At 41.6% G+C, this 24,466-nt stretch overlaps 1 protein-coding gene and 1 long non-coding RNA gene across 6 annotated transcripts in view; one reads left to right on the top strand and one right to left on the bottom strand.

The window, feature by feature from the left end:
* bahcc1b (BAH domain and coiled-coil containing 1b) overlaps positions 1-23,885 on the bottom strand; it is a 63,745-nt gene extending 39,860 nt beyond the window's left edge. For 2 of the 4 annotated variants that reach the window (XM_039788395.1, XM_039788397.1), the window contains exons 1-2: positions 15,697-15,904; positions 11,925-12,256 (exon numbers count right to left, since the gene is read on the bottom strand). In XM_039788395.1, the coding sequence (XP_039644329.1) occupies positions 11,925-12,096 (172 nt within the window). In that variant the 5' untranslated portion in view covers positions 12,097-12,256; positions 15,697-15,904. Of the gene's footprint in view, positions 1-1,680; positions 1,772-11,924; positions 12,257-15,696; positions 15,905-23,684 lie in introns of those variants that run through there. The other 2 variants (XM_039788396.1, XM_039788398.1) reach the window with 2 other exon arrangements.
* On the top strand, positions 17,456-20,065 carry LOC120551179. Of its 2 annotated transcripts, XR_005637839.1 has the most exons (3): positions 17,456-17,535; positions 17,622-17,751; positions 19,902-20,065. It is a non-coding gene; the product is annotated as an uncharacterized LOC120551179 (long non-coding RNA). The 2 variants fall into 2 exon arrangements; XR_005637838.1 differs by having other exon boundaries at positions 17,456-17,751.
* Positions 23,886-24,466: the final 581 nt, after the last annotated feature.

Below are 24,466 nucleotides of genomic sequence, written 5' to 3'. Positions count from 1 at the left end.
GGCGGGAAGTGAGTCAAACAAAAAACACGTCACCGTGAGATGAGAGCAAGTGGAGACGGAGATGAACAGGTACACGTGTTTCGTCATGAATTATATGATCTACTGAAGTTCAAACATAATACAAGTTCACCACTTCTACTACTATCTGGTTATTACGTTAGCACACAATCTCTAGTAAACACATGTTCTTTAGGGCTGCTGCATTCTGTGGATCCGTTACTTATTAACCTTATTCCTATAATTACGGTTTGAAACCATGACAGTCTGTGGACGTTACTTGTGATGCAATGGTTTGATATTTGGCCCAAATACTAATGTGAAATAGTATTTGCCAAATGAAGATTGTAAGAGATGAGACCAGTTTCCACAAATTAAGTTTAAATGAAATTAACTTTTAAATAAAATTAACTTTTCACCTGCACTAGAATAGCCTATTTAAAAAAAAAAAAAGTGTTTTAAGATTTTTTTTTCTCAGCCAGAATAAGTTTCAGTAACATTTTTGAATTAGCCGATTTTCTACCAGCACCAACAAAATAAAATAAAACATTACCAACAAGTGAAAAGTAGTGTGAAACTTTATTATCCGTAATTAAAATGTTCAGTGATTAATAAGTGGGGTGGGCCTATTAGCATAATGCTACGGCAAAACCATAGACTGTAAAGGGCGAAGCAAGGGGTATCAGAGAAGAAGCCAGGTGGAGCTAGGTATCGGTATTTTGCAAGATAGGTTTCATTATTTTCAAAACAATGGCAGAGACGTATATATATATATATATAATGTGATACAATGATACAAATGTGAACAAACTGTAACATCGTAGCAGATAGTATTGTATGTCACAACCACTAACACTGTCTACTTGTATGATGAAGCCGCTGAGAGTTAAGCTCCTCTTAGAGCTACGGAGTGTCTTTCGTCTCATTGTTTTAGTTGTCTAGTAGTCTGCAACAAACTACTGTTTGCTTCAGTCTCTGCTCTCATAGCGTCGTTTCCAGACGCAGCCAGCAGGCAGCAGTTTACAGCAGAAAATCTCTAAAAACCCACTGTAGACAGGCAAAGTTAGCGACTAGCTATTAAACATTGCAGAATTTAGCAGCAATAGAGCCATTTATTTCCTGTAGGCTAGTTGGTGGAGACAAAAAAATAGAGCTAAAAAAGAAAGAAAGTGAATATTAGACTGACATTAATCAAGTGGATACAAACATGGCTCCAAATTAAGCTAATGTTGCTCTAAACCTCAAATAAGCAACTGTTTGCTAAAGAGTTTGCTATATAAACTTAAAAGGTGATAATGCATCAGTGTTGTGTTTGTAGCTTGTTTTCATTGACCCCAAGTACCCAAAAGAATCAGCTACTGCAGGTTTAGGAAGGGAATGTGGTACTAGCTACTGCAAGCTAACTAGAGGCTAGCTAAAAACAAGCTAAAAGTTGAAAACTATTGTTAAATCCACAAAGTACCATAACTACAGCAAATGAAGCTACTTAATGGTCTATGCTGGCATGTTGGTGAGTCTTGACTTAACCTTCATCAAGAACTAAACATAAAAATAAAACACATCATGCTATTTTTTCTATAAAGGTTTGTGATTGCGGCCTCAGATTTGCAGCATCAGTGCAGCGCGATCCTGCCTCAGCTAAAGTTAGCTCAAACCCCAGTGGAAACAAACACACCTACGCACCAGAAGCAAAGCAGCCGGGCGGAGGACAACATCCTTTAACCAGCAGAGCCAGCATCCAACCTGCTGAAGTGTCCTTGAGCAAGACACTGAATCTCTACCAGCTCCTCCACTGCTGTAACTGACCCTGCAGTCCGATCTGCCTGCAGCCGAGAAAAGGTGAATATCCCTACGGGGATCAAATATCACATTATTATTACAGCATGCTACTTACAAGCCATCTACAGAGCTTCCTTCCCACACCACAGAGTCATATCTCAGTATCACTGGAGCAGGATGTGTGTGCGTCTATGTATAACTGTGTGTGTGTGTGTGTGTGTGTGTGTGTGTGTGTGTGTGTGTGTGTGTGTGTGTGTGTGTGTGTGTGCGTGCATGCGCTCCGTATCACCCTCCATCATCGTGAGTTGAGGGGTTGTGGTTCCTAGAGAAGCACTTTACTTAAATTAGACCCTCAACGGCTCGACATGCAGGTGTCAGCGTGTGTATATGTGTGTGTCTGCATGTGTAGCCTACTGTATGTGTGTGTGGGCGTCAGACAGGCAGTGTGTGCCAGTGGTTGTGTGTGTGTGTGTAAGTGTCTGTGTGTGAGGGGGAAGAGACTGAACAAGAGAGAAAAGCGGGATCAGCAGACAGCGAAAATGAGAGAGAGGCAACCAGGGAGGGAGCGGGGGAAGAGAGAGGAAAGGAGTGAGCGACAGCGAGAGAGGCAGGGAGGGATAGGGCAAGTGAGTGAGCGGGCGAGACAGGATTGGAGCGAGAGAGAGAGAGAGAGAGAGAGAGAGAGAGAGAGAGAGAGAGAGAGAGAGACAGGTAAGAATAACCTAGTCTGACCTTATTTCAGCATGGCTTTTCCATTCTTTATATTCCCTCATTGCTGTAATATTTACACAGGAATAAAAGATTATTGGAGAGATCCACAGAGAGGAAATAAAGAGGAAGGAAAGGGGGGAGAAAAGGAAAATAAACCAAAGAAATAATGGAGAACAGGAGGCTGATGAAGTGGGGGAATAAAGATTTCTGTGCTGCAACTAACAGTTATTTTCTCGGTTATACAATTCATTATTAAGTGTGTGAAATGTGAAATAAAAATAGTGAGGAAATGCCTATCACAATTTTTTAGAGTCCAAGATGACACTTCAAACCCCAAAGATATTCAATGATATTATACAGAAGAAAAAAAAAAAACAGGAAATCCTCACATTTGAGAAGCTGGAGCCAGCGAATGATTGGCATTTTTGGCTGAAACAATGGACTGATTGATTTATTGATTACTAAAACAGTTGCATTTATTTTCCTGACAGTTGACTAATCGTTTACAGGTCTACCTTTCATTAAGAGGAAAAAATAAAAGGCAACGTCAAATCAGCACCCAAAAATTGTGGCTAAACAAATGAAACCCTCAAAAACACCTTTATAACAGCACTATATCTCTCCCCTCGAGCCAAAAAAGAAAGCTGAGAAAAACCATGAGGATGTACTGACAGACTGCACTCAGCCTGGCCATAGACACAGAAATGGGCAACAGTGGGATATTGAACTGAAACAATTAGTCGATTAACTAAGTAGCTATTTTGATGATTTATTATCTATTTATGTCATTTGTTAAAGCAACAATGCCAAACATTTTCTTGTTCCAGTTTCTTAATTGTGATAAATTGCTGCTTTACTTTGTCCTAGTTAATCATGAACTAAATCTGGATTGTTGGGTAATTTGGGTTTTAGGAGATTGTAATGGGCATTTCTCATCTTCTTCTTAAAGTATTCTGAGATTAACGAATAATAAAATCAATTGTTAGTTGTAGATTTAATTCAATACTATCATTTATCATCTTTCAGCAGAACCATACTGTGATAATACTAATGTCATGTCAATTCGAGAAATTTATAATGTACAAAAGCAGAACCTAGTTAATTCTTTATTGTTTTATATGCAATTTTGTATTGTGATATATTAATATTAGCCCTGGCCAAGAAAAGACAAACTGCAAGCCGTTGAGACAGAGCTTCACTTCCTTACTTGATACAACAATTATTCACACTGAAAAGAACCATGTTTACACAAAGGAAGCATCATACTGTACGTCCAGAAATCAGAAAAATTAGGGTTAACATGCCGACATTTTGGTACAGATCAGCAAAACAGCTCTCTTAGCTGCAAGATATGTATCTGCATGTCACAACGGATGAGAAACCCTGTGAGCCCGCTCCTTTGTTCTACCATTTTCTGTTATATATCCACAGTATTGTAGATATTTGTCCTCTTGTGATTATTTATTATTTATTCTTATGAAGTACTGTATTCCGAAATGTGTAATGTAAAATATGTAGCTTTGGCAATAATGTTTACATCCATGCCACTAAAGCCCATTTGATTTTTTTCAAAAGACAAAGCTGAAACAAATGGAAGTGCCGATAAAACACAGACGAGCAACACTAAGAGGTTCTGATGAAGCAAGGCATACAAACACACACACACACACACACACACACACACACACACACACACACACACACACACACACAGGCAGGCAGGAGTGAGCACACATGCAAAAGCAGAGATAAGTGCACACTCACACAATAGATGTCCCTATGTTATGCATGCACACATGCTTCCAAACATTACAAAAACACACATCAAAAACGATCGGAAAAGACAGTAGGCGGTTATTAAAGAGACAAAAGAGAAAAATAGAGAGGAGAAGAGACACTTTACCAGCAATCAAAGACGTAGAGTAGAAGAGACAGAGAGAAGAGGAGAGAGAGAGAGAAGTAGAGGTAGAGAGAGAAACATGCAAAGAGGGAGAGTGTGCTTCTAATCAGCCCGGATCCAAAATTTAGACAGGCACACACAGAGGCACAAGCAGGGCCCTTTTTTTTTTTTTTTTTTTTTTTTTTTTTTTTTTTTTTTTTTTTTTTTTTTTTTTTTTTTTTTTTTTTTTTTTTTTTTTTTTTTTTTTTTTTTTTTTTTTTTTTTTGTTTTTTTGCCCCTTTCCCTCCCCCACCTCCTTGCTGTGACGGATCGGGGGGGGGGGTTTTTGTGTGTTTTTTTTTTTTTTTGTTTTTTTTTTTTTTTTTTTTTTTTTTTTTTTTTGTGGGGGGTTGTTGTCGGGGAGGCGTTTTTTGTTGTTGTTGTTTTTTTGTACCTCTCTCTCTCGTGCTCTCTTTTCTTGTTTTCTTTCTCACTACTCTCAGCTCGGGCAAGAGCATGGGAGGGGATTCTCTCTCTCTCTCTCTCTTTCTCTCTCTCTCTCTCTCTCTCTCTCTCACACACACACACACACACACAAATATATATATATATATATATATATATATATATATATATATAAAGCTGCACAGCTCCATGTATATTCAAAGAAGGATCCTGAATATACTTTATGCTTTCATGTGTGTCACTGTGTAACGATCCATGCTGTTCCACACAGCTGCTTCTCTCTTTTTCTTACACACACACACACATACACACACAGAACCTTTTTCCTATTTAAGAGCACATTAGCTGTCTTTCACACCCAATACTCAATCCGTTCAATCAGCAGTGTGACTCAGAAAAACTCGAATGGTCTTAAGGATTCAGGAGGCAGTCCGACCACTCTGCCTTCTTTAACCTCACCTCCAGATGAACCTACGGCCACCTCCATCCATCTGAGCCTCTGACAGCAAAACAAACTAGACATAGACCCGCCTGAATGGAGGCCATTACAATATGAATGAGCCAAACAGAGCTGAAATGAATCGAATAGAGAACCAAAACACAACAGCCGAGAAAAGGGCCCCGGCTGACTCAAACAAGTCAGCTCGAGTGACGATAAGTCAGGCATAAATGTGACCCCGAGACGAATAAAAGCCGGCCGGTCTCAGGTGTCGGATGCTGCCATGAGAAGGGTTGCCGTGGTTGCACCGCCTCGCTTTGCTATATGCATTTTCAGGGGGTGCAGACCTGTGGATTTGGCAAGACTGTGACATCATGTCTGCCCCTCCCCCCCCCATCCATCCTGCTAAGTGATGTCACCTCTCTGTCACGTCGAGTAAACAGGGGATTGCCTTGACCCCTCTAAAGAAGTGGAAAGCCATAAAATAGCAGGGAATTATTGTCATGCACACACACGCAGACACACTTTTGTGCACACACGAATAGCCCTTTTTTCACATATCTTGTGACTTTTTCATGCCTTCATATCATGAATACCAGCCACATATCCACATAAAACACCTTATATTGCAATTTTAAATGAACACACACACACACGCACAGCTCCCCCTCCTCCTGTACAGAGTAAGAAGCTGTTCTAGCCTTGTGTTTTGCGGGCTGTTTAAAATGTCATTTTTCTCTCGTTTCTCTGACTTCAAAGGCGCCGCGCTGAGCTCTCACTCCCTCTTGCCAAATCCTCCAATCGTTTCTGATTTAGTGAGTTGGCCATGGGCCGAGTAGCACCGGGATGGGCCCGTTAACAACCGGCCGAATGGTGCGGAGAGGAGGAAAGGAGGCAAGACGAGAGGAGGGTATGGAGGGGGAGAAACAAATGAGGCAATGTGGAAAAGGAGTGGAAGCAGGCTGAAATTGAGACAGAAATAAGAGGAGTGCTGAGAGAAGCTGGTCTGCTAACAACGCGAGGAGTCGATGGGTGTGTGGGGAGTTAGACAGAGATGGGAGCTGGATATAAGAGGTGGGGGGGATCGATTGAGAAGAGAAGGGGGGAGAAGAGCTGGGAGGTACATGGCTTTAAGGAGGAGGAGGAAGGAGGCTGGAGGACCACTCGAAAAGCTGAGAGGAGCCAACGCAGAGTGAAGGGGAAGTGAAAGAGGAAAGCAGAAGGAGAGGAGGAAGAGGGAGGGCTAGCATGTGGTCAAAGAGGAGCGAGGAAGACGGGTGGTGGGGAGGTCTGGCCAGTTAGGGACAGAAGAAGAAGAAGAAGAAAAGGGGAAAGAGGAGAGAGAGAGAGAGAGAGAGAGAGCACATGGACACAGGAAGTCTGGCGCTTTCCATTCACATGCCAAGTCATCAGATGGTGGTGTGTGTTCACACCCCGGAGATGTCGCAACCAAACGCACCCCACTCCCTTCAAATCACTGCTACCGACAATAAGCAGCTGTTCACATGTTGGATGAGAGAAAAGTCTTCTGTCGGTGCAACACATGTGCTTCAGAACAATCGCACGCTTCCCTCAAAACTCCAACGTCAATGAGAGTTTCAGATAATATATCCTATTCAGATTATTTTTTATCTCTCAGTTGATGTGACCTTTCAGACGGCTCAAATCTTGGTCACGGTTAGTCCGAGGTCAATTTGATTACACACAGCGAAACATTCAGAATTATATATTTAAATGAGGTGCCGTAGCATGCGCAAGAGTCTAATTTGTAATGGAAATGCTTTTATGACTTTACTGGCTTTCCTTAATGACTTAATGCCTTTAATGCGTCAACACATTTTAAACAGTCAGACTCATTTAACTCATTTCTTTGGCCTTGCTGCATATTTTATTTTTAAGTTAAGATAAGTGCAGCACTGATGTGGGTATTGAGGTTGACATAAAATGTGATTTTTATATAATTTATATGGAATGAGGGTTATTTTTTTTTTATGTAACTGTTTGGTTATTTGGCCAAACTAAAATATAGTCATAAGAACCAGTGTTAGACACAACAAGCTTTACCTTAAAAGCAGTCACAAATGTGCATGTGGTAATTAAAAGGATTCTATTATTAACAATCAGTAAGAAATAATGAAAAGCTACGAGCCACATTGAAAGAAAAAAAAAAACACACAACACTGGGTCAAAACAACCATGGTTTTCAATCAATGGGTACTAGGTAAATTAACCCAAAAGTCAATTTAGATTTTAAGTGTATATGTGTTTTGTTTCTTAAATTGAATTGACAGTTTACACTCTGCTCTATCCTCTCTGCGTCCAATCACAGCTCTGCTGGCTGCAGCCTCCACCAGCTGTCTCCTGCACACAGGGGGTCGTCTTGCACGCTGCACCCGGGATGTGCCCCCTGTATCCTGGGTAGCGCTGGTGAGGTGGGGGGGGGGTCTGTCTGAGGCTCATCCACTGCTGACTCATCTCACACACACACACATACACACGTACACACAGGCAAATGTCTCCCCTCTCTCTCTCTCTCTCTCTCTCTCTCTCTCTCTCGCTTTCACTCTCTCTTGAGAGGCAGCGGAGGCGGCAGGCTGAGGAGTCGGGGATGGCGGCCAGTGGGTGCCGTCAGGCAGTGGTAATCTGACTGGATTACCAACCAGGTGGAAACATTCAGCCTCTCGACTCCCTCTACTCCTCCTCCCCCTCCTCCTCCCTCTCTCCCTCTGTTCCATCCATCTATCATTTACATGCTCGTATTCTCTTTTCACCCTGCTCTTTCTTTCTTTCTTTCTTTCTTTTGTATATAGGGCCTTTAACATAGTCAGTAACCCCCCCCCCCCCACACACACACACACACACATGGATATATCTGCACTACAGACCTCCATGTCTCTAATTGTACAAGCACGTATACATTCACAGAGACTTCCAAATCTATGTACGCACACACACACACACACACACACACATATCATCTTTTCTCTCTGTGTCATGCAATTTGTGTGCGAAGGTGTGTGCAGGTAGGAGGGTGAAGGGGCGTGTCTCATTTGTGCTGCCGTGACGATCAAAGCCAAAGCAGAGAAACTTCCAGAGAAGAGAGGCATTACTGACAGCATCATGATGAATGGACAGGGCGGCTGCATGTAACACGCACGCACGCACACACACACACACACACAGCTACACACATTTATAGCAAAGAATCGCAGGATTTAGCTGCAGGATCTTGTACTTCACTAACAAGACTGAACGGGAAGAAGGGAGAGGAAGGAGAGAGAGAAGAAGAAGAAGAAGAAAAAAGTCAAAGAGAAAAGATTGAGAGAGAAGAAAGAGAGAAGCAGCAGAGGGGTTATCTAGTCTAACCAAAACATTCTGATTATGGTTTATTACTTTTTCAAAGCACAAAAAAACAAGCAGCTTAAGATAGAAACCCTTTGTACTATGTGTGTACTATGTGTGTGTACAGCTGTGCATGCGTGCACACATGTGACATGAATGTGGCTCTTTCTGTCTGTATTACCAGGTCACACACATACACACACACACATATACACACACAGTCATGTAAACAAAAACCGTCTGCTGTCTGGGAACTAACACACCTGTTCAATGACAAGCTTTGCCACGCCCTCCATAATACTGCACACCTGTGCTACTGCAGGCTAAACCTAACCTTAATCACACACGTAAGTACAGACACACACACACACACTTGCACAACTACTGCCCAGGGGGCTAACATCACAGAAAAAAAGGGAAGAAAGGGAAGGGAGACTGGAATAAAAGCAAAGCAGTGAAACAGGGAGGGGAAAGAGAGATAAAGGCGTTCCCACTGCTCCTATCAGTAATCTAAACGCCTGTGTAATATCATTGTGGGGTTTTATTAAATGGGGGCTGAATCTTATGGCGTTGGTATGCGTCTGTCATTCCATCACCTTGTCAAGCGCGACCATATTCAAGCAGACACCATGCTGATCTAAATAAGAGGCTTCAGCAAATTGATGGATTGCAGGTTTTCCGGGATATGAAGAAGAAACGGGGGGATGAAAAGTTGTTGTTTTTTTACTTTGAATGACTGTAAGTGATACACCCGTTTGGGCCTTGTGAGAAGGCAAAACAATGTGTGTCTCTTTCCAAAGATCTGTAACAACAATACCCCCCCCCACACACCACCACCACCCCCTTGTAGCCCCCCTCCTGCCATGGTATGGCCAACCCCACATCATATCTACCCCCTGTGCCGAGGCCTTGGGCCAGGCATACAGCTTTCTGAATCTCTAAGGGGGGCAAGCACAAAGGTAACCCCCATCCTAACCTTCCAGCAAACACACACACACACACACACATACACACACACGTACCCCAACCCCCATCCCAAAACAACACTCCTCTATGCCCATCATGTCAGTCAAAACCCCATCAGGGACATGCATGGAGAGTCTGGATATCTGGAATCTCAATACAGTGTCATGCACCTTGAGACCCAGTGAGAGGCCCTCTTGAATATATTTCAATAGCATTATCACCCTGCATTACTACGCTTTTTCCCCCTTTCAGCATTACAGAATCATCTTTAAATTGGACCATGATATATGTCAGCGGGTAGCATTATCAGTCAAAGTGGAGTATAATCTGTCTAAATCGTTATGCAGGTTAGATGTGTGTTTGTTAAAACAAATCTCACCATCAGTTGGAGGTTTCAAAACGACATGGCTGTATTTTTGGTAAAATCATTTCAGTCAAATTTAAAAGAGACACGCAGCTCACTGCTTATGAAATATATAAAATGTTCTATTAATGTCAAATAAAATATACTGTATGAATGATTGTGTCGTATATATAAATATAATGTAGAACTGTAATTATGTAAATTATGTAATAGGTATTATACCATAATACATATATGTATTGCAGAATAATACTATCTTGTACACATTACATTTACACCCACATGTATTAGACATATAGACGATTAAATGTGTTACATGTGAGAATATATTTCAAAAATTCCTAAACTGTAAAAAAAAATTACAAATATAAATCTTGTACTATTAGTCCTACATATATTGTGAATTGATTATAGAAAATAAAAGCGTACATACACACTTCATTTGTAGCAAAACTTTTAGAGTCATGAAGTGTAAGCACAAGTTAATGATAATATTATTTGAAGCAGGCTTCCTTCACGTTAAGCAGCAAAACCAGAACCAGGACTTCAGGCACACCGAATGTCAATCTGGTTCAGTTTATATATTTCTGCAGACAGTGCGACGAGCTTAATGGGTTTGACCGGAAATGTGGAAATGATGTAGGTTATTTTGTTATTAAAATTTTTTTTTTTTTTAAATAGTTGAAGAGTTAAAATTCCGCACTGGACATCTGCTTCGTTTTTTTGTTGTTTTTTTTGTTGCTGTTGTGTAAAACTAATGAATATGCAAATGAGCGCGGCAGAGGATGTGTGGATCCTATCACACGACAGACGAAATCATTCATATATAGGCCTGAGTCTCAACGGCTATTTAAAGAAGCCGCTGCATTTGCAAATGGTAATTAATGAGATTTCTCATCGGGCGCGTTTACATTCATCCAGTTAGTCCAGTTTATAGACACTGTATGATTTCGAACAGAGGCTTTCTTTCTTTTTTCTTTTTTTTTTTTTTTTTTTTTTTTTTTCTCTCTCTCTCTCTCTCCACACACACACACAAACCCCCCCACCCCCTCCCCTATTGAGACAGGATACCAAAGCTACTTGTTAAATCTAATGCATGCACTGTCAACCCATTCGCACCCCGTCACGTCCCCGCTCAATATAGAAACCGGATTTTCTGGTATTACCCGCACCTCTATTACCACAGCTCCCCATCCACTCCCCCCCACGAACCAGCACGTACCCCGAACCCACCAGCACCGACCCCACCGTGCTCCTGGAGCCACACAACCGCACGTGGAAGAGGAAACGTTGCACAGTAGTCAGCTAATAGCTTTAATTTATTGTTTAATGGGAAATATAAGCAGTGGAATTACCCAATTCTAATTAATTACAATGATTAGTACTTTACTAATTGATGAAACCATATAAATCTATGACAAGATTATGCTACTGGAAACGCCTAATAATCCCCGCTGATAAAGACGAATAATCCTAGAATATTTCTAAATTCACGAGAGGTTTAAAGTCTAAAACCCCCCAAAAATGGAAGGTCTTGCGTAAATTTAAAAGTTAAATCTAATTTGCCAAGTTTTAATTAAAGAGGGGAATGTTCCACAGTGTTCCATATTTTGCTTTTACGCGAGGCTGACTGAAACACTAAACTAATCAATTATAGTCCTATGTTTATTTTAATGTAGGCCTATGCTTTAACACACAGAAAGCAGCTATGTCATAAACAGTTAATTACACATTACAAAGTAATAATTATAAAGTAAAACATAAAACTCTTTAAAATGCCTGCGCATGTTTACTAATTTCTAAATACCCACACATTCTGAGCAATTTCCTTCCCCAGTAAATTCCAGTTCGTCCAAAAGAGCTTTACGGTTTCCCAAGTTTGTAATATGCTTCAGACAAAAGAGAGTAACTGATTTTTTTTTTTTAAACCCACACTTGTCATTTAAATACACGAGAAAAAAAAAGCTGCATTCAAAACTGACCTGAGTGCGGACCCATGGATAGGTGGGATGAGTAGTATTTCCCAGGCTGGAAGTGAGCGGGGTGCTGCACGGAGCCGTGGCCGCCTGGCGCCATCCGAGACGCGGCGCTGTGAACCAACACGCTCCGCTCCGTCAGGAGGTGGTGCGGAGGAGCGAAATCTCGGCTTTCCATCCCGGTGAGAACCGATAAATCCCAAATCCAAAGTAAAATCCGGAGGCACCGAAGGTCTCAGGCACCCAGATGCAAATAATCCCTTTTATGAACTTCGGGCTCCCCTCGCATTGAGCGGAGTTTGGGCTTTGCAGGGTAGAAACTGAGTCCCCGTCATGTCCTACAAAGGAGAGAGCAGGAGACGCGTCAAAGCGCTGACAATAATGAGCCAACCAGGGATGTAGTGCTGAAGAAAAGGCTGAGCTGAGAGACAGTCGCTGTTCATGTTTAGACAAACAACCAGCAGTTACGAAAGCCATTCAAATTTCACAAGAAAAACGTTTTAAAAGGCCACATTTACATTTCATTCTCACTAGTTTAACGACGATTTATGCCCGCCAAGGAAGGTGAGTAAAGTCTGTTCTGCAGATGAAAAGGTGTTTGAACTGAGTTAATGTGGATTTACCCTTCACCTCATCGTTGGCCCCAACAGAGGAGTCTTTGCCCTCCTCCTCATCCTGTGACCAAACACGATGCAAATAACGCACACGGGAGCTTTCTTTATCAGCCAAAAGAATGGAAAGGAAAGGGGGAGAATTGGCTCAGGTACAAACAATTGGTGCATAAAGTTCACAGCGGTAAAAATGCCTCTCTCGATGAAGGACGAGTAGTTGATTCTTTAGACTGAACAAGGACGGGTCGTAAACAAGCTGGACCTCGGGGCTCTTGCGCTAAAGTATGAAGAAAACCATTTGCACAATACTTATAAGCAAGAATGCACAAGCTCTAAATTGTGGCGACTAATATCTATTCCCTAACATCAGAGTCCCAATCGTACCAAAAACAGAAATAAACACACACGTTTCTGCGTTGATTAATGGTTGTAAATTCATTTTTAAGTTTCAGTTGTCAAAAAAATCTGATCCACTCATTAAACGTGTCGTATCACTTTAGAGGACAGGGTATTCTATAATAATAATAATAATAATAATTAAAAAAATGCAATAAAACATGGGATTTATATAAGATCCAGTCGTCATAAACACACATTTCTGCCTGGGATTAATGGTGTTTGATGTATAGCTTCTATACATTAAATCTGACTATCCTGCTCGCTGTTTTTTACGCATTAACCAAACTTGTTTCACCTTTAATGTTAGGCTTTTTATAGTTGGCACAGTTGAAACTAGGATTGTTAATTGTGTTGTTTCTTATTAATGAAAACGATGATGAAACATTTCTGTCAACTTCTACGGGGTCAGCAGCAGTGGCCCTCGCCTCCCGGCAATGGCAAACACCATGTATCTCTGCTTCATATACAGTATATATAGGCTATACACTGTAATCACAAACACAAATCAAATCACCTTTATGCTCCTGTGCGAAAGAGCGTGGCAATAAACAGTGAAATAGACTAGGAAATCATCGACTTCATATGTATGCCTTATAGCCTAGGTCATTTACTTAAATAGGGCTCCGTGTGAAGCTCAGATAGGGAGAGCTGGGTGCCTGCGTTCACCAAACACACCTCAGCAGTCCATCTATTAGGCCTCTCAATGCATGGCACGTCCATCTAGCGCTCTGTAGATGCTGATAGAACCTCCCAGGAATCAACGATAAAGGAACAAAGAAAATATCAAATGCTCTGGTGGACCAGGGGCTTATGAAGTGCATAGGAATATAGGCAGCATGAGCTCGGATATTCAAGTCTCCTTTACGCACACACACACACACACACACACACACACACACACACACACACACACACACACACACACAGACACACAAGCTGCTCAAGGACTCCAACTTTCAGGAATTGTGTTGGGGGAGGAGAGGGGGGATCTCCAAAGTTCAGCAGCTCTGACAGAGTGCATTTGTGTGTACGCCCAAACACTCTCAAGCATAAAATATCCAATGCATGAACATTTATAAACGCTTCCCATAAGAATATTTGCCCTAAACTGCAAATACGTTAAATAATTGAATTTCCCTTTTGTTTGTGAGCACCACGTTATCATTTCTGACCACATCTAGTCGACAGCAAGAGGACAAATGAGGGTGAAAAATGGGAGAAACGCAGGCTACTGCAAGCGCTCTGGGAAGGCAAAATGGACTCTCTCCTGTCCCCTATGGCTGTAAGAAACAATGGCCCTTCTCTACGGGACATCAATCATAAACCACTCTCGTCTGACATTTGTCTATACATTTTTAAATTTCCAGGCCGTAAACACACGTCCTCAGTGTTTACATTCCACGTCAACAGAAAGCCACTCAGGCTACATTTAACAACCTGGATCTAAATCCATGTGTTATCGCTCGCCACGCAAACAAAACGGCGTAAGCAGATCGCGCGTAACAGTTTGGGAAACTGATCATTTGGATCTACTGTAGTAGTAGTAGTGTGTGTGTGTGTGTATGTGTGTGTGTGTGTGTGTGTGTCTACGTGGAAGGCGTTCAGACTTCCTTCCACTTTACACAGACTCCCCCAAAGCCCATATACACGCGCGCGCGCACACACACACACACACACACAGACAGACACACACACACACACACACACACACACACACACTTTCCAAACACGCACACACACCACTGCCCTGCAAAGGTTCAAACTATCGTCGGACGAAAATCCCCCTCTACAAAAGTAACCAATACTGGTCAAAATTACTTTTCATGAACTCAGCACAAAAGCCAGCAAATCCGCAAATAATTCTTTTTTTTTGTTCTCGTGCAATCCATGTTTTCAAACCAAAAATACGCGTTTTGTGCTATTTAACAGAAATCTATTAAATCGTTTTTTTTTAAAGCAATTAAAAGACATTTACTTTTAAAGGGGCTCGGGTTCAGAGGCCAACTTATTGCCTTCAACAATTTTGCCATAAAGTAAAGTCACACAGCATAACCGAGACACTAAATCCGGATATTCAGGGGCTGGCTAAACAGGAGAGACAAGCCCGGCCGAGCCGAAGACAGCCCGGCGTCTGCACAGCCTTCATACCGAGGGGGAGATGCAGGGAGGGAGCACTGCAGTTTGTATTACACTGCCCTGTCTCCCTTCCTCTCAAACATACACACACACAATAGGAAACTAACAAAGAATAATCTACAATTTGGGATCTATAAAACTACATGCGTGAGGAGGCGCGCTGAAAAGCGAGTGGCTTTGAATAGTCCTCTGAATGAATCAGAAACACGCAAGTAATTTGGCTGTGAAGAGAGGTCAAATCAAAAAGTGACACACATATAGCGCCCACAGTTCCAGACTGGACAGGAGAGAAAACAGTGGGAATGAAATATCTAAAATCTAAAAATAAAACCTTCAAAATACCGTCAACCCGTGATATGTGTTGCTTTAATGCACATATTATAATTATAGGCGATACTGGATGAGGAATGTATTTAGATTAGCCAATGTATGGCAGAGTCATATCAGCTTGCATTTTACTGTTTTACTTCTCTAAAGGCATGACAGTGGATAGCGTCCGTGTTTTGGACAAATTAATTTTCATTTAAATAAAACGGTAATTTTAGATCATCCTCTGTTGCATGCAGCACTTTTAGCATTTAGTAGGCTACAAAAGATTATAAATCCCGGCTATAAAATAATTCTCTACTTACTGGTAAGTTATATCCCTTGCGTGGCGAGTAGGTTATAATGAAAGAAAAAGTACAAAAAATATTCAAAGTGAAAATCCCCGAGTCGCAGAGATGAAACATGTGGGATTGATTACATCCTATGCTGCTGCAGACTGTGGTGTGCAGTCAGTTGAGGTATGGTAGAGACGCATCGTAGAAGTTCAGGCTTGTAGTGAATCGAGGCTCGTTCATGCAGCCGGAGACTCAGACACGCCGGGAGGAGGAGGAGGAGGGGAGGAGGAGGGGAGGCGGATGGAGGGGTGTGTGTGTGTGTGTGTGTGCGGGGAGGGGGGAACGCGCAGGCCTATTGGTTTGAGAACGACAATGTGAAAGCGTGCCCGTGAGGCGCCCCTCTACGCGCCCCCGCCCCACCCTACCCTACCCTTTCCCACACAACACACACACACACACAGCTGAGCGTCCGCCTCACACGCACACACACACACACACACACACACACACACCCCTCGACGGTAAACACACGCTGCTATTGGTTGCCGCTCAGAGCCAATGAGGAAGCCGCCGGAGCCGCGGAGCGAAACGGCGGGCGTTTGATTTGCAGCCCTCGGCGCACTGCGTGCACAAGTAAATGCGAGGAGACAGGCGGCACAGCTCGGCTCTGTTCAGTGTGCGGAGAGGAGAGGAACTGGAGCCGTGCAGCGCTGCCTGCACTTTCTGATCACTGGTGGAGAGCAAACAGCATCTAGCCTATTCTGTGTGATCCCACTGCAGTTCAGTTCAAATGCTGCATGTGCTCTGAGTGTTTCGTTATTTTGCTATGTGACAGCGATGATGTGAAAGTTTTATTGATGCCCCTTTAGGGAAAGCCGCTTTTTTTCACTCGCCCCACTGCATGTGTTTTGCTAAATAAATCCTTATTTGCCTAATCTGTATCTGATTTATTGAACATGTAGTCTCGCAATGCAAGACATTTTGCACACCGCCACATTTAGGACCTCTAATTGGCAGGCGTAAAGTTAACTGTAAATTTGATATAGGCTATAGAAAATGTCTATAGCCTATGTCTATCCACTGGGATACTGGGAGTAAATCTAAAGGAGGATTTGATCCAATCTAAGTATCTGCTTTGTCCCTAAAGCCTCACTCTGCACTAATATTGCATGTTATGCTCTGGACATGAACATATGTATTTCTTCTGTATCAACTAAATTAATCCATCAATATGCCATGTCATTTAATAAAAAATCAGTCGAAAGTGCACTTGAACGCAGATAGGCTCATGTGGAAAAAGGGTTAATAAAGTTGCTTTATTTAAAAAAAATAAAAATGGTATAGCTGCATATTTACCTGTCTCTGTCACACACCGCACACTGAGACAAACACACACACACGGGCAAATTGAATCACTGCGTAATTTGAAAGCATTACTGTCCCCGAGGTTAGCCTTGCGCACGGTTCACTAATTTAGCCAATTAAAAGTGGAAGGATATGGGCTTGTGTGTTTCCATGTCGACATAGCCTATATGAGCTGCTATAGGCTAATATTCCCGTCCAGGTTTGTTTATACGTGGAGGCGAAGGGTTAATACTCAGGGCTTCAGCGCTGCGACGCTCCTGATTGGCTGGCACAATGCCAGAACTCTGTCAATCACCGAGTGTAAACAAGGCTCTGATTGGCTGCTGGCCAGTCCGCACTGGGCTGCCTGAAAAAAGCAATTACTGCCCCTGCGGTTTCAAGGCGGCCCCGCGCTGAACGATGAAAGGAGATAAGGAGGGGCGGTTTCAAGGCGCCCCCCACGGCGAACCCCGTTGGCCCCAGAGCAAAAGGAGAGTCAAGAGTGACTAAATCAAAGGGAATACGGTAAAAGGGGGGGGGGGGGAATTACACGTTGTATTAAATGTAGAGGCTAGATTCGCGGAATGGTGCAATAACAACTTTGTGTTTAGAAAATGGAGGAGAGAGAGCGGCAACAAGGACCGGAAAACAGCTATTGCTCTACTTCGAGGGAGCTCCTTTTTACAAAGACGGAGAGAAAAGTTTGTGTCGACAAAGGAGACGGTGGACAGAGAGCGATAGGTCTGTTAAGAAACTAAATTATACGATTTTTCTCACCTACAGTAGATGTTAAAACAGTGACGATATTGGATCGTCAGGACTCGGATCGTATTGTGCTGCTGCGCATTAAGTGTTGACGAAAACTTTTTCTTGCCAACTGTTCAATAATTAATTGGACATTTCCGCTTTTAAGCAGAGGCTTAAACGGTATACCTATAGGTCAGTTATAATAATAAATGAGGCAATTCATTGTGTCTGTAAAGGGGAATAGAAGAAGAAGTTATAGAAATTTAATTTAGCAGTATAAAAAAGAAAAAGAAACATGAAAAAAAATATGGAAAATAAATAAATTATATTAAAGAATAAAATAAAACAAAAACTTCATTACATTTGTAATGTCAAAGTAAACAGACCAATTCATTTCATATCTATATACATATATAGTATAGGCCTATATTGTCTATTTTTTTTTGGAATCATTATAAGTTATTTATTTAGGTGCAGCAACTCATTCATTCATGTGGCTGCATGAAAGCAAGACCTCGTGTTCCTTTTAGCTGAACTTGTCCAGAGCTAACAACAGTGAACATGCACCTCATAAAGTATATGAAGATTGTTCCAACTGATGTCCCTTTACATTAAAACAGAGACTCGCTCCCTTGCTTTGGTCCAGCCCCCCAAGAAAACACACTGGACAAAGGAGACCCGAGCCGGACTGCAGCCCGTATAGATAGCTTATAAACTGTGCGCATGGAGAAAAACGAGGCTTTCATCTATACAGTAGAATTAATTGATACATATATAATTCAAATTAAATAACGCCAGAGCGAGCAGATTTATCACGTTTGTAATTATATAATCGTTACCCTCTTTTCCTATTTACATAGCAGCCTGCATTCCAAAGCCCTGCGCTCTCCAATGGGCTTCAGCCACCACGTGTCCACACACACAGACACACGCACGCACGCGCGCGCACACACACACACACACAGAGAGAGACGAGTACACGAGCTGTACAAGAGCAGGTACACAACAGTAGGCTATACAAAAAAATATATATTCTGCAGACTTCCAAAGTCGATATTTTAATAGGCCAAATGGGCTCTGCAACCAGCAAGACAACCGTGAATTATCATTTATGCATTAGCTTCCATTAGGATGACAAAAATAAACCTTTGTGGAGTTGCGAAACTCATTATCTGGTGCTCAACGTCCATCAAAATGTATCGGCTGTATTCTTATTTGTGCAGCCTCAAAGAGAAAACATATTATTATTATTATTATTATTATTATTTAATAGGCTATATCTCACATGTGGACTGCATAGAATCAGCCAGGCAGTTTGGATCCAAATATGACAATTACTACAAGTTTGCAGCGATATTACAAATGCACAATTCACCAAAGATAGTGATAAAAAATAGTGTAACAAATTCATTTGTGTTTTCAACCATTACACCAAGTTGGGAAAATTAGTCACTTTTCGTCACTCCAACTGCTTAGGACATCTTATTAGAAAAGCAATGCCAGAATATGTCAATATAGCATAGATACATAGGCTTACATAACTACAATATTTATATATAAATATAAGTATAAATATATATATATATATATATATATATATATATATATATATTTATTTAGAAATTACTGAGTTTCCCTGTTCTCTCCTCCAACAGTGTTGCCCTCAGCACTAATGACAGAGGGACAATAAAGAATCCTGTTCCGCAGCTCACAAAAGAGGTCCGGCACTTAAAACAGAAATCTGCATTTAATTTATTTAGTGACAAGGAAAAGCCTTTTATAGCTTGATTTTTATTGGTTCTTTTTCACTTAAAAGGTGGGGGTTGGGTGTGCGTGGATGAGTGTGCGTGTGTGCAGAGAGAGAAAAGAGAAAAAAAAAAAAGAGAGAGAGAGCATAACACACACACAGACACACACACACACACCATCCTCCTCTGGTCCGTGTGCCAGCGCGAGCTACCCTTTACGGTGGGGAGCATAATTAATGCGGATTGACTGATTGCTCTTGAAACAGACCGGTCCTGCGCGCGGATTGTCCTCGAGCAATGAAGCGTTCCTGACTGACACTTCCCACCTTCCATTCTTCGCTTCGTTCTTCCTTTTACTTCTTCTTTTTCTTCTCCCCCTTTCATACCTCACACTAGACCGGTGTGCAAGAGTTTTCCTCCGCGGCGAGGAGCCACACATCCCGGCCGCTTTTCTGCCGTCCAGCCCGGCCAGCCGAAGGCAGTTTCTCCCTGCTCTGGAGATGTGGGTCTGGGCACTGAGTGTGTCACAATTGAAAACGAAATAAATACACACAAATTAAGCATGCAAACGTTATTTGTAGTATATTTTCTATTTCTATGTTGATGCTTTGGTTTCCCCCTACATGCTGTACAAAATCATATTTTTGTGCAGCCTGACAGAAATCCGACTCAGTTGCTTTCGTGGATAGCAGCTCTACTGCAACTTCACCTCACGAGGAGTTACGTCTCCGTTAAAAAAAAGAAGAAAAAAAAAAAGGCAAATAAGCTATTTTCCGCACATTAAAAAGTGGTTGAAGTGCGTTTAAAGTGGGGGGCTATAGCCTCCACTGCACCCCCAGCATTAATTGAATAAACTTTTGAACGTCTAAATAGGACCACATAAAGAAAACGCATAATTCACAGTCAACGGGAAACACATTGGCGAGGCGGGTTTTAAATGAGCTCCAAATGGAGAGCTGTCTCCACGGGAGGCCCTCCATACAGGGCAACCATCCTATTCTCACCAGATATTTCTGATAGCCCTTTAATGATGCGAATTTCCAAAACACGGCCCGTTCACCAGGGAGACGCCCCGGTTATCTAAAGGTGATGCAACCCCACGAGACAATAGAGTCATATTAGAGTAGGAAAGCATGTGAAAAGTAGCGCTGCCAAGCTTTTGGACTATGTTTTGAAAAAAAAAGGCTGTAGCCCTCTGGGCGGTGATGTATATCGTTCAAAACCCTTTTTTTCCCCTTTTGGTCGCCACTGTAAATATCAACCACAACAAACAACAACGGCACAGAAGAAGAAGAAGAAGAAGAAGAAGAAGAAGAAGAAGAAGAAGAAGAAGAAGAAGAAATGATGGAGTCATAAGTTGACTGGACACAAAAACAACATGACCTTTTCTTCTCTGTGTGCGCAGGACAGATGCTGCTATTTCTGATCGCCCTGACTCACGACGGATCATGCATTGTGAAATGTTTGGCATGAAAAAAAACCTCCCGTACTCCTCCTTAAAGCGCGTTAAAAGACTCAAAACGGTTAGATGACTTAAAGGCACATGCCTTCAGATCAAGAGGATGAGGGTGCAGTAGAAGAAGATGATGATTGTGATATTGATGGTGACGGAGGGAAAAGCTTGGGCAACAAATTAGTACCTGTCACACAGCCATATATCCGGCTGTAACCACCACCAGGCCTGTAAGGATGAGATGAAAGCCTCCATTTATGGACCATCAAAACACGCAGGTGGAGGCTTTAATTATCATTTGAACATAAACAGCCATAGCGTGCCGTCCTGCGCGTGTTTGCACTCTAAGCTTATGTAGTTTCTATTCAAACAGTAGTTTATTTCATTTTTTTTAAACTGAGCAGATCGTGAAATGTTGATATTATACACAATGGGATTAAATATATGTATTTGTTTCCCAACATTTCTATAACTGCCTCTGCCAGAACGTGCGCACAATGGCACCGTGTACACGCATACACTTTCATGAAAATTAAAGAACTTTTTGTTTTTCCTGGTTTGTCCTAAGCAGCGCACTGAGATCACAAAACACGTGTTGTTAAATTGGAAAAGCTCCCCAAAAAAAAGTTAAAAGTGTACGGGCCAAGGGGTCAACAGGTCAGCTGACATTCTGCAATTCGTCACTCAAGGATTTCAAGAAACACAACTGATTATGTCAACAAAGACAAAGACTAATTTAGCAACAAAGGTCTTTGCACGACTCAGAACTTTAACAGTAACCATAATGTGCTTTAGTGACGCACCAGCAATTGACTTCTAATAAGAAAAAATGTCATGACTGAGAAAAACATTTTCAGTATTTAGTCAAATTCTCCTTTTGTTGCTTAACCGATGGTCATATTTTGGAGGATTACACCTAATCAGATCACACCTGGACTAAAAACTCATCCAACAGCAATTTAATTTGGAGTTAAGGCTGCGAGAAGCAACAGCGTGCTACTACATCATAGGAGCCAGAAACATTTGGGAGTGAACAACATGCAGTAGGCTATCAGACAAAGTTTCAAAAGAAACTACATATTCTGAATAAAACCAGCCATGTGTCCAATAACCACTACACACAGTAAAACGACATAATATAGCTGCAAATTATATTTAACTATATTTATTTACTCTTTTTTTTTTTAGCTAATTCTAATACATTTACTTGTCTTTTGATGTCCCTAAAATTAAATTAAATAAACTGCCAAACTCACAATAATTGTGTGTCTGAGCGATGAGACTAAGAAGTAAAGCAGGTGCTAACTGTACACTTTCCTACAGTGGACACTGTAGCATAACATTAACAACCTACCAAGTTTATTTTCTGTTCTGCAGCTAAAGTACATAAAGTATAGTGTATGAATGTTATATTTGAAATGACTTCATTATGTTAATCACAATTATTCATACATTTTGACTACAAGAAAAAAAAAAGGCAATAGAAGCAAAAAAAGATTGAATCATAGGTATGTATGGTGGGAATTTTGGAAAGGACTCATTCATTACCTACATACTCTTGTCTTTATTGCCAAAAAATACTTAAGTCAGAAATCTGACCTGAGAAAAAGACGTGTGTCATCTCGCATGGATGGTTTTATGGCCAACGGTGTTGCCAAAGCTCTTATTTGTGTGTTTGTGGTGTGTGTGTGTGTGTGTGTGTGTGTGTGTGTGTGTGTGTGTGTGTGTGTGTGTGTGTGTGTGTGTGTGAGAGAGAGAGAGAGAGAGAGAGCTCAACAGCCTCTCAGTATCCATATACAGTGATACCGTGTAACTTAATATGACACAAGTAAGCCTGACAAACTATAACACCCAACTGTGGAGCCGACCAACTAAAGAGAACTACACTTTACATGGTTGAATCACCTTGCGTGTGTGTGTGTGTGTGTGTGTGTGTGTGTGTGTGTGTGTGTGTGTGTGTGTGTGTGTGTGTGTGTGTGCGTGCGTGTCTGTATTGGCCGAGAGGCCCCAACTGATAAACCTTCTTACAGTAACTCACTGTTAAAAAAAATAGTCGAGATTTTCCACTCAGAAACATGCATCCGTTCATTCGGGTTGTCTATAATGTTAGTTCACCTCATAGGATTAAATACAAACAACATGTGCAGTGGTTACGCATTTTAAAGTTGTAGGAAGCTAAAAGAAAACGATTAGGCAAACGTGTGCGCGTGTTTCAGTCGTAAATAAAAAGTAGCCCAAACCACATAATCAGCCCTATCTAAATACCCAAATAAATGCATAAATAAAGAGATGTTTTTTTTTTATTGAGCACATATTTGAGGGAGCCAAAATCCGCCTTCTATTAAAGAAAAACTCTTCAGGGTTGTTTTATCTTTAATCCCAAAACCAAGCCTTTGTAAACTATAAGAGTGTAAAAATCCGTGAAAATACAGCTTGGAAATATGTAGGCTATAGCCTATAAAAAAAAATGAAATGAGCGCTGAATAGATTGCACTGACAAATGATTAAATATAGTACAAACGACACCTACCTATAAAACGACCGTCTCCATATAGCACAAAATTGTATGTATGGTTATAAATTGAAAAAGAAACACCCAAAAGAGTCTCTCTTCCTCGGAAAAACTTGACAACTCGAAGAAGAAGAAAATCCTGCTCCTACACGCTTTATCCAAAACCAACGCGCGTTCAAATGTATGGACTTAAAATAGCGCAACGCTTCCTTACACTTTAGCTCTCTGCTGAATGTATCCACCGAGGGGGTTTCCAGACTACAAGCTCCGGATCCTGTGGATGCGAGTCTCCGTGAGGCTGTGTAATAGCAAATTTATGTCTGGATGACGCGTCCTCTCTCTCCCACAATGGAGCTGGAGCGCTGACATTAAACAGAAAATTGATGGAGAGACTCTCTTTCTTTCCTTCTCTCTCTCTCTCTCGTCTTGTCTAGGAGAGTGAGCTTTTCTTGCTTTTTCAGTTGTTGTTTTTTAAACAGGGGAGGGGGCAAAGGGACATCAGCAATGAGTTACACACCAGGAATACACCCACTTCCATCCCCAACAAAGTTATTTCCTACGAGTATAGGCTTAACACACATTTACGCACCAAGACTAATACGCACACACCTTTTTTTTCGAACCAGTATTGTTTTGTTTGTGCTAAATGCATTGAGGAGGACAGGAGGCCTATCACTTCTTCCACATGCAACTTTCTGACCAAACTGCCCCCTCTCACTGCAAGTTTTATCAAAGGGAACTAGGTTTTGGGTAATCATTCCGCTGTCTACGTGTTTAACCTATAACCACGGTGATGTGGTGTAAGGCATGCTCGCTTTTAATATGCGGAATAGTTCGAGTCTGGCAGAGTCTCGAAGAAATCAGTACTTCCCTGGAAATCCCACTGAAATTCGTTCATAGCCGTTTGCCAAATGACGTTCCTAATTACCGCCTGGAGGTCACAGTTTACCCACCTTTTTCAAATTCGCCATCAATGCATGCTATATATAGCTGCTC

The sequence above is a fragment of the Perca fluviatilis genome, chromosome 21 (genome assembly GCF_010015445.1).
Source record: "Perca fluviatilis chromosome 21, GENO_Pfluv_1.0, whole genome shotgun sequence".
NCBI lineage: Eukaryota > Metazoa > Chordata > Actinopteri > Perciformes > Percidae > Perca > Perca fluviatilis.
Note: the sequence above shows the minus strand (reverse complement) of the source record. Positions and strands in the feature narration are given on the sequence as shown.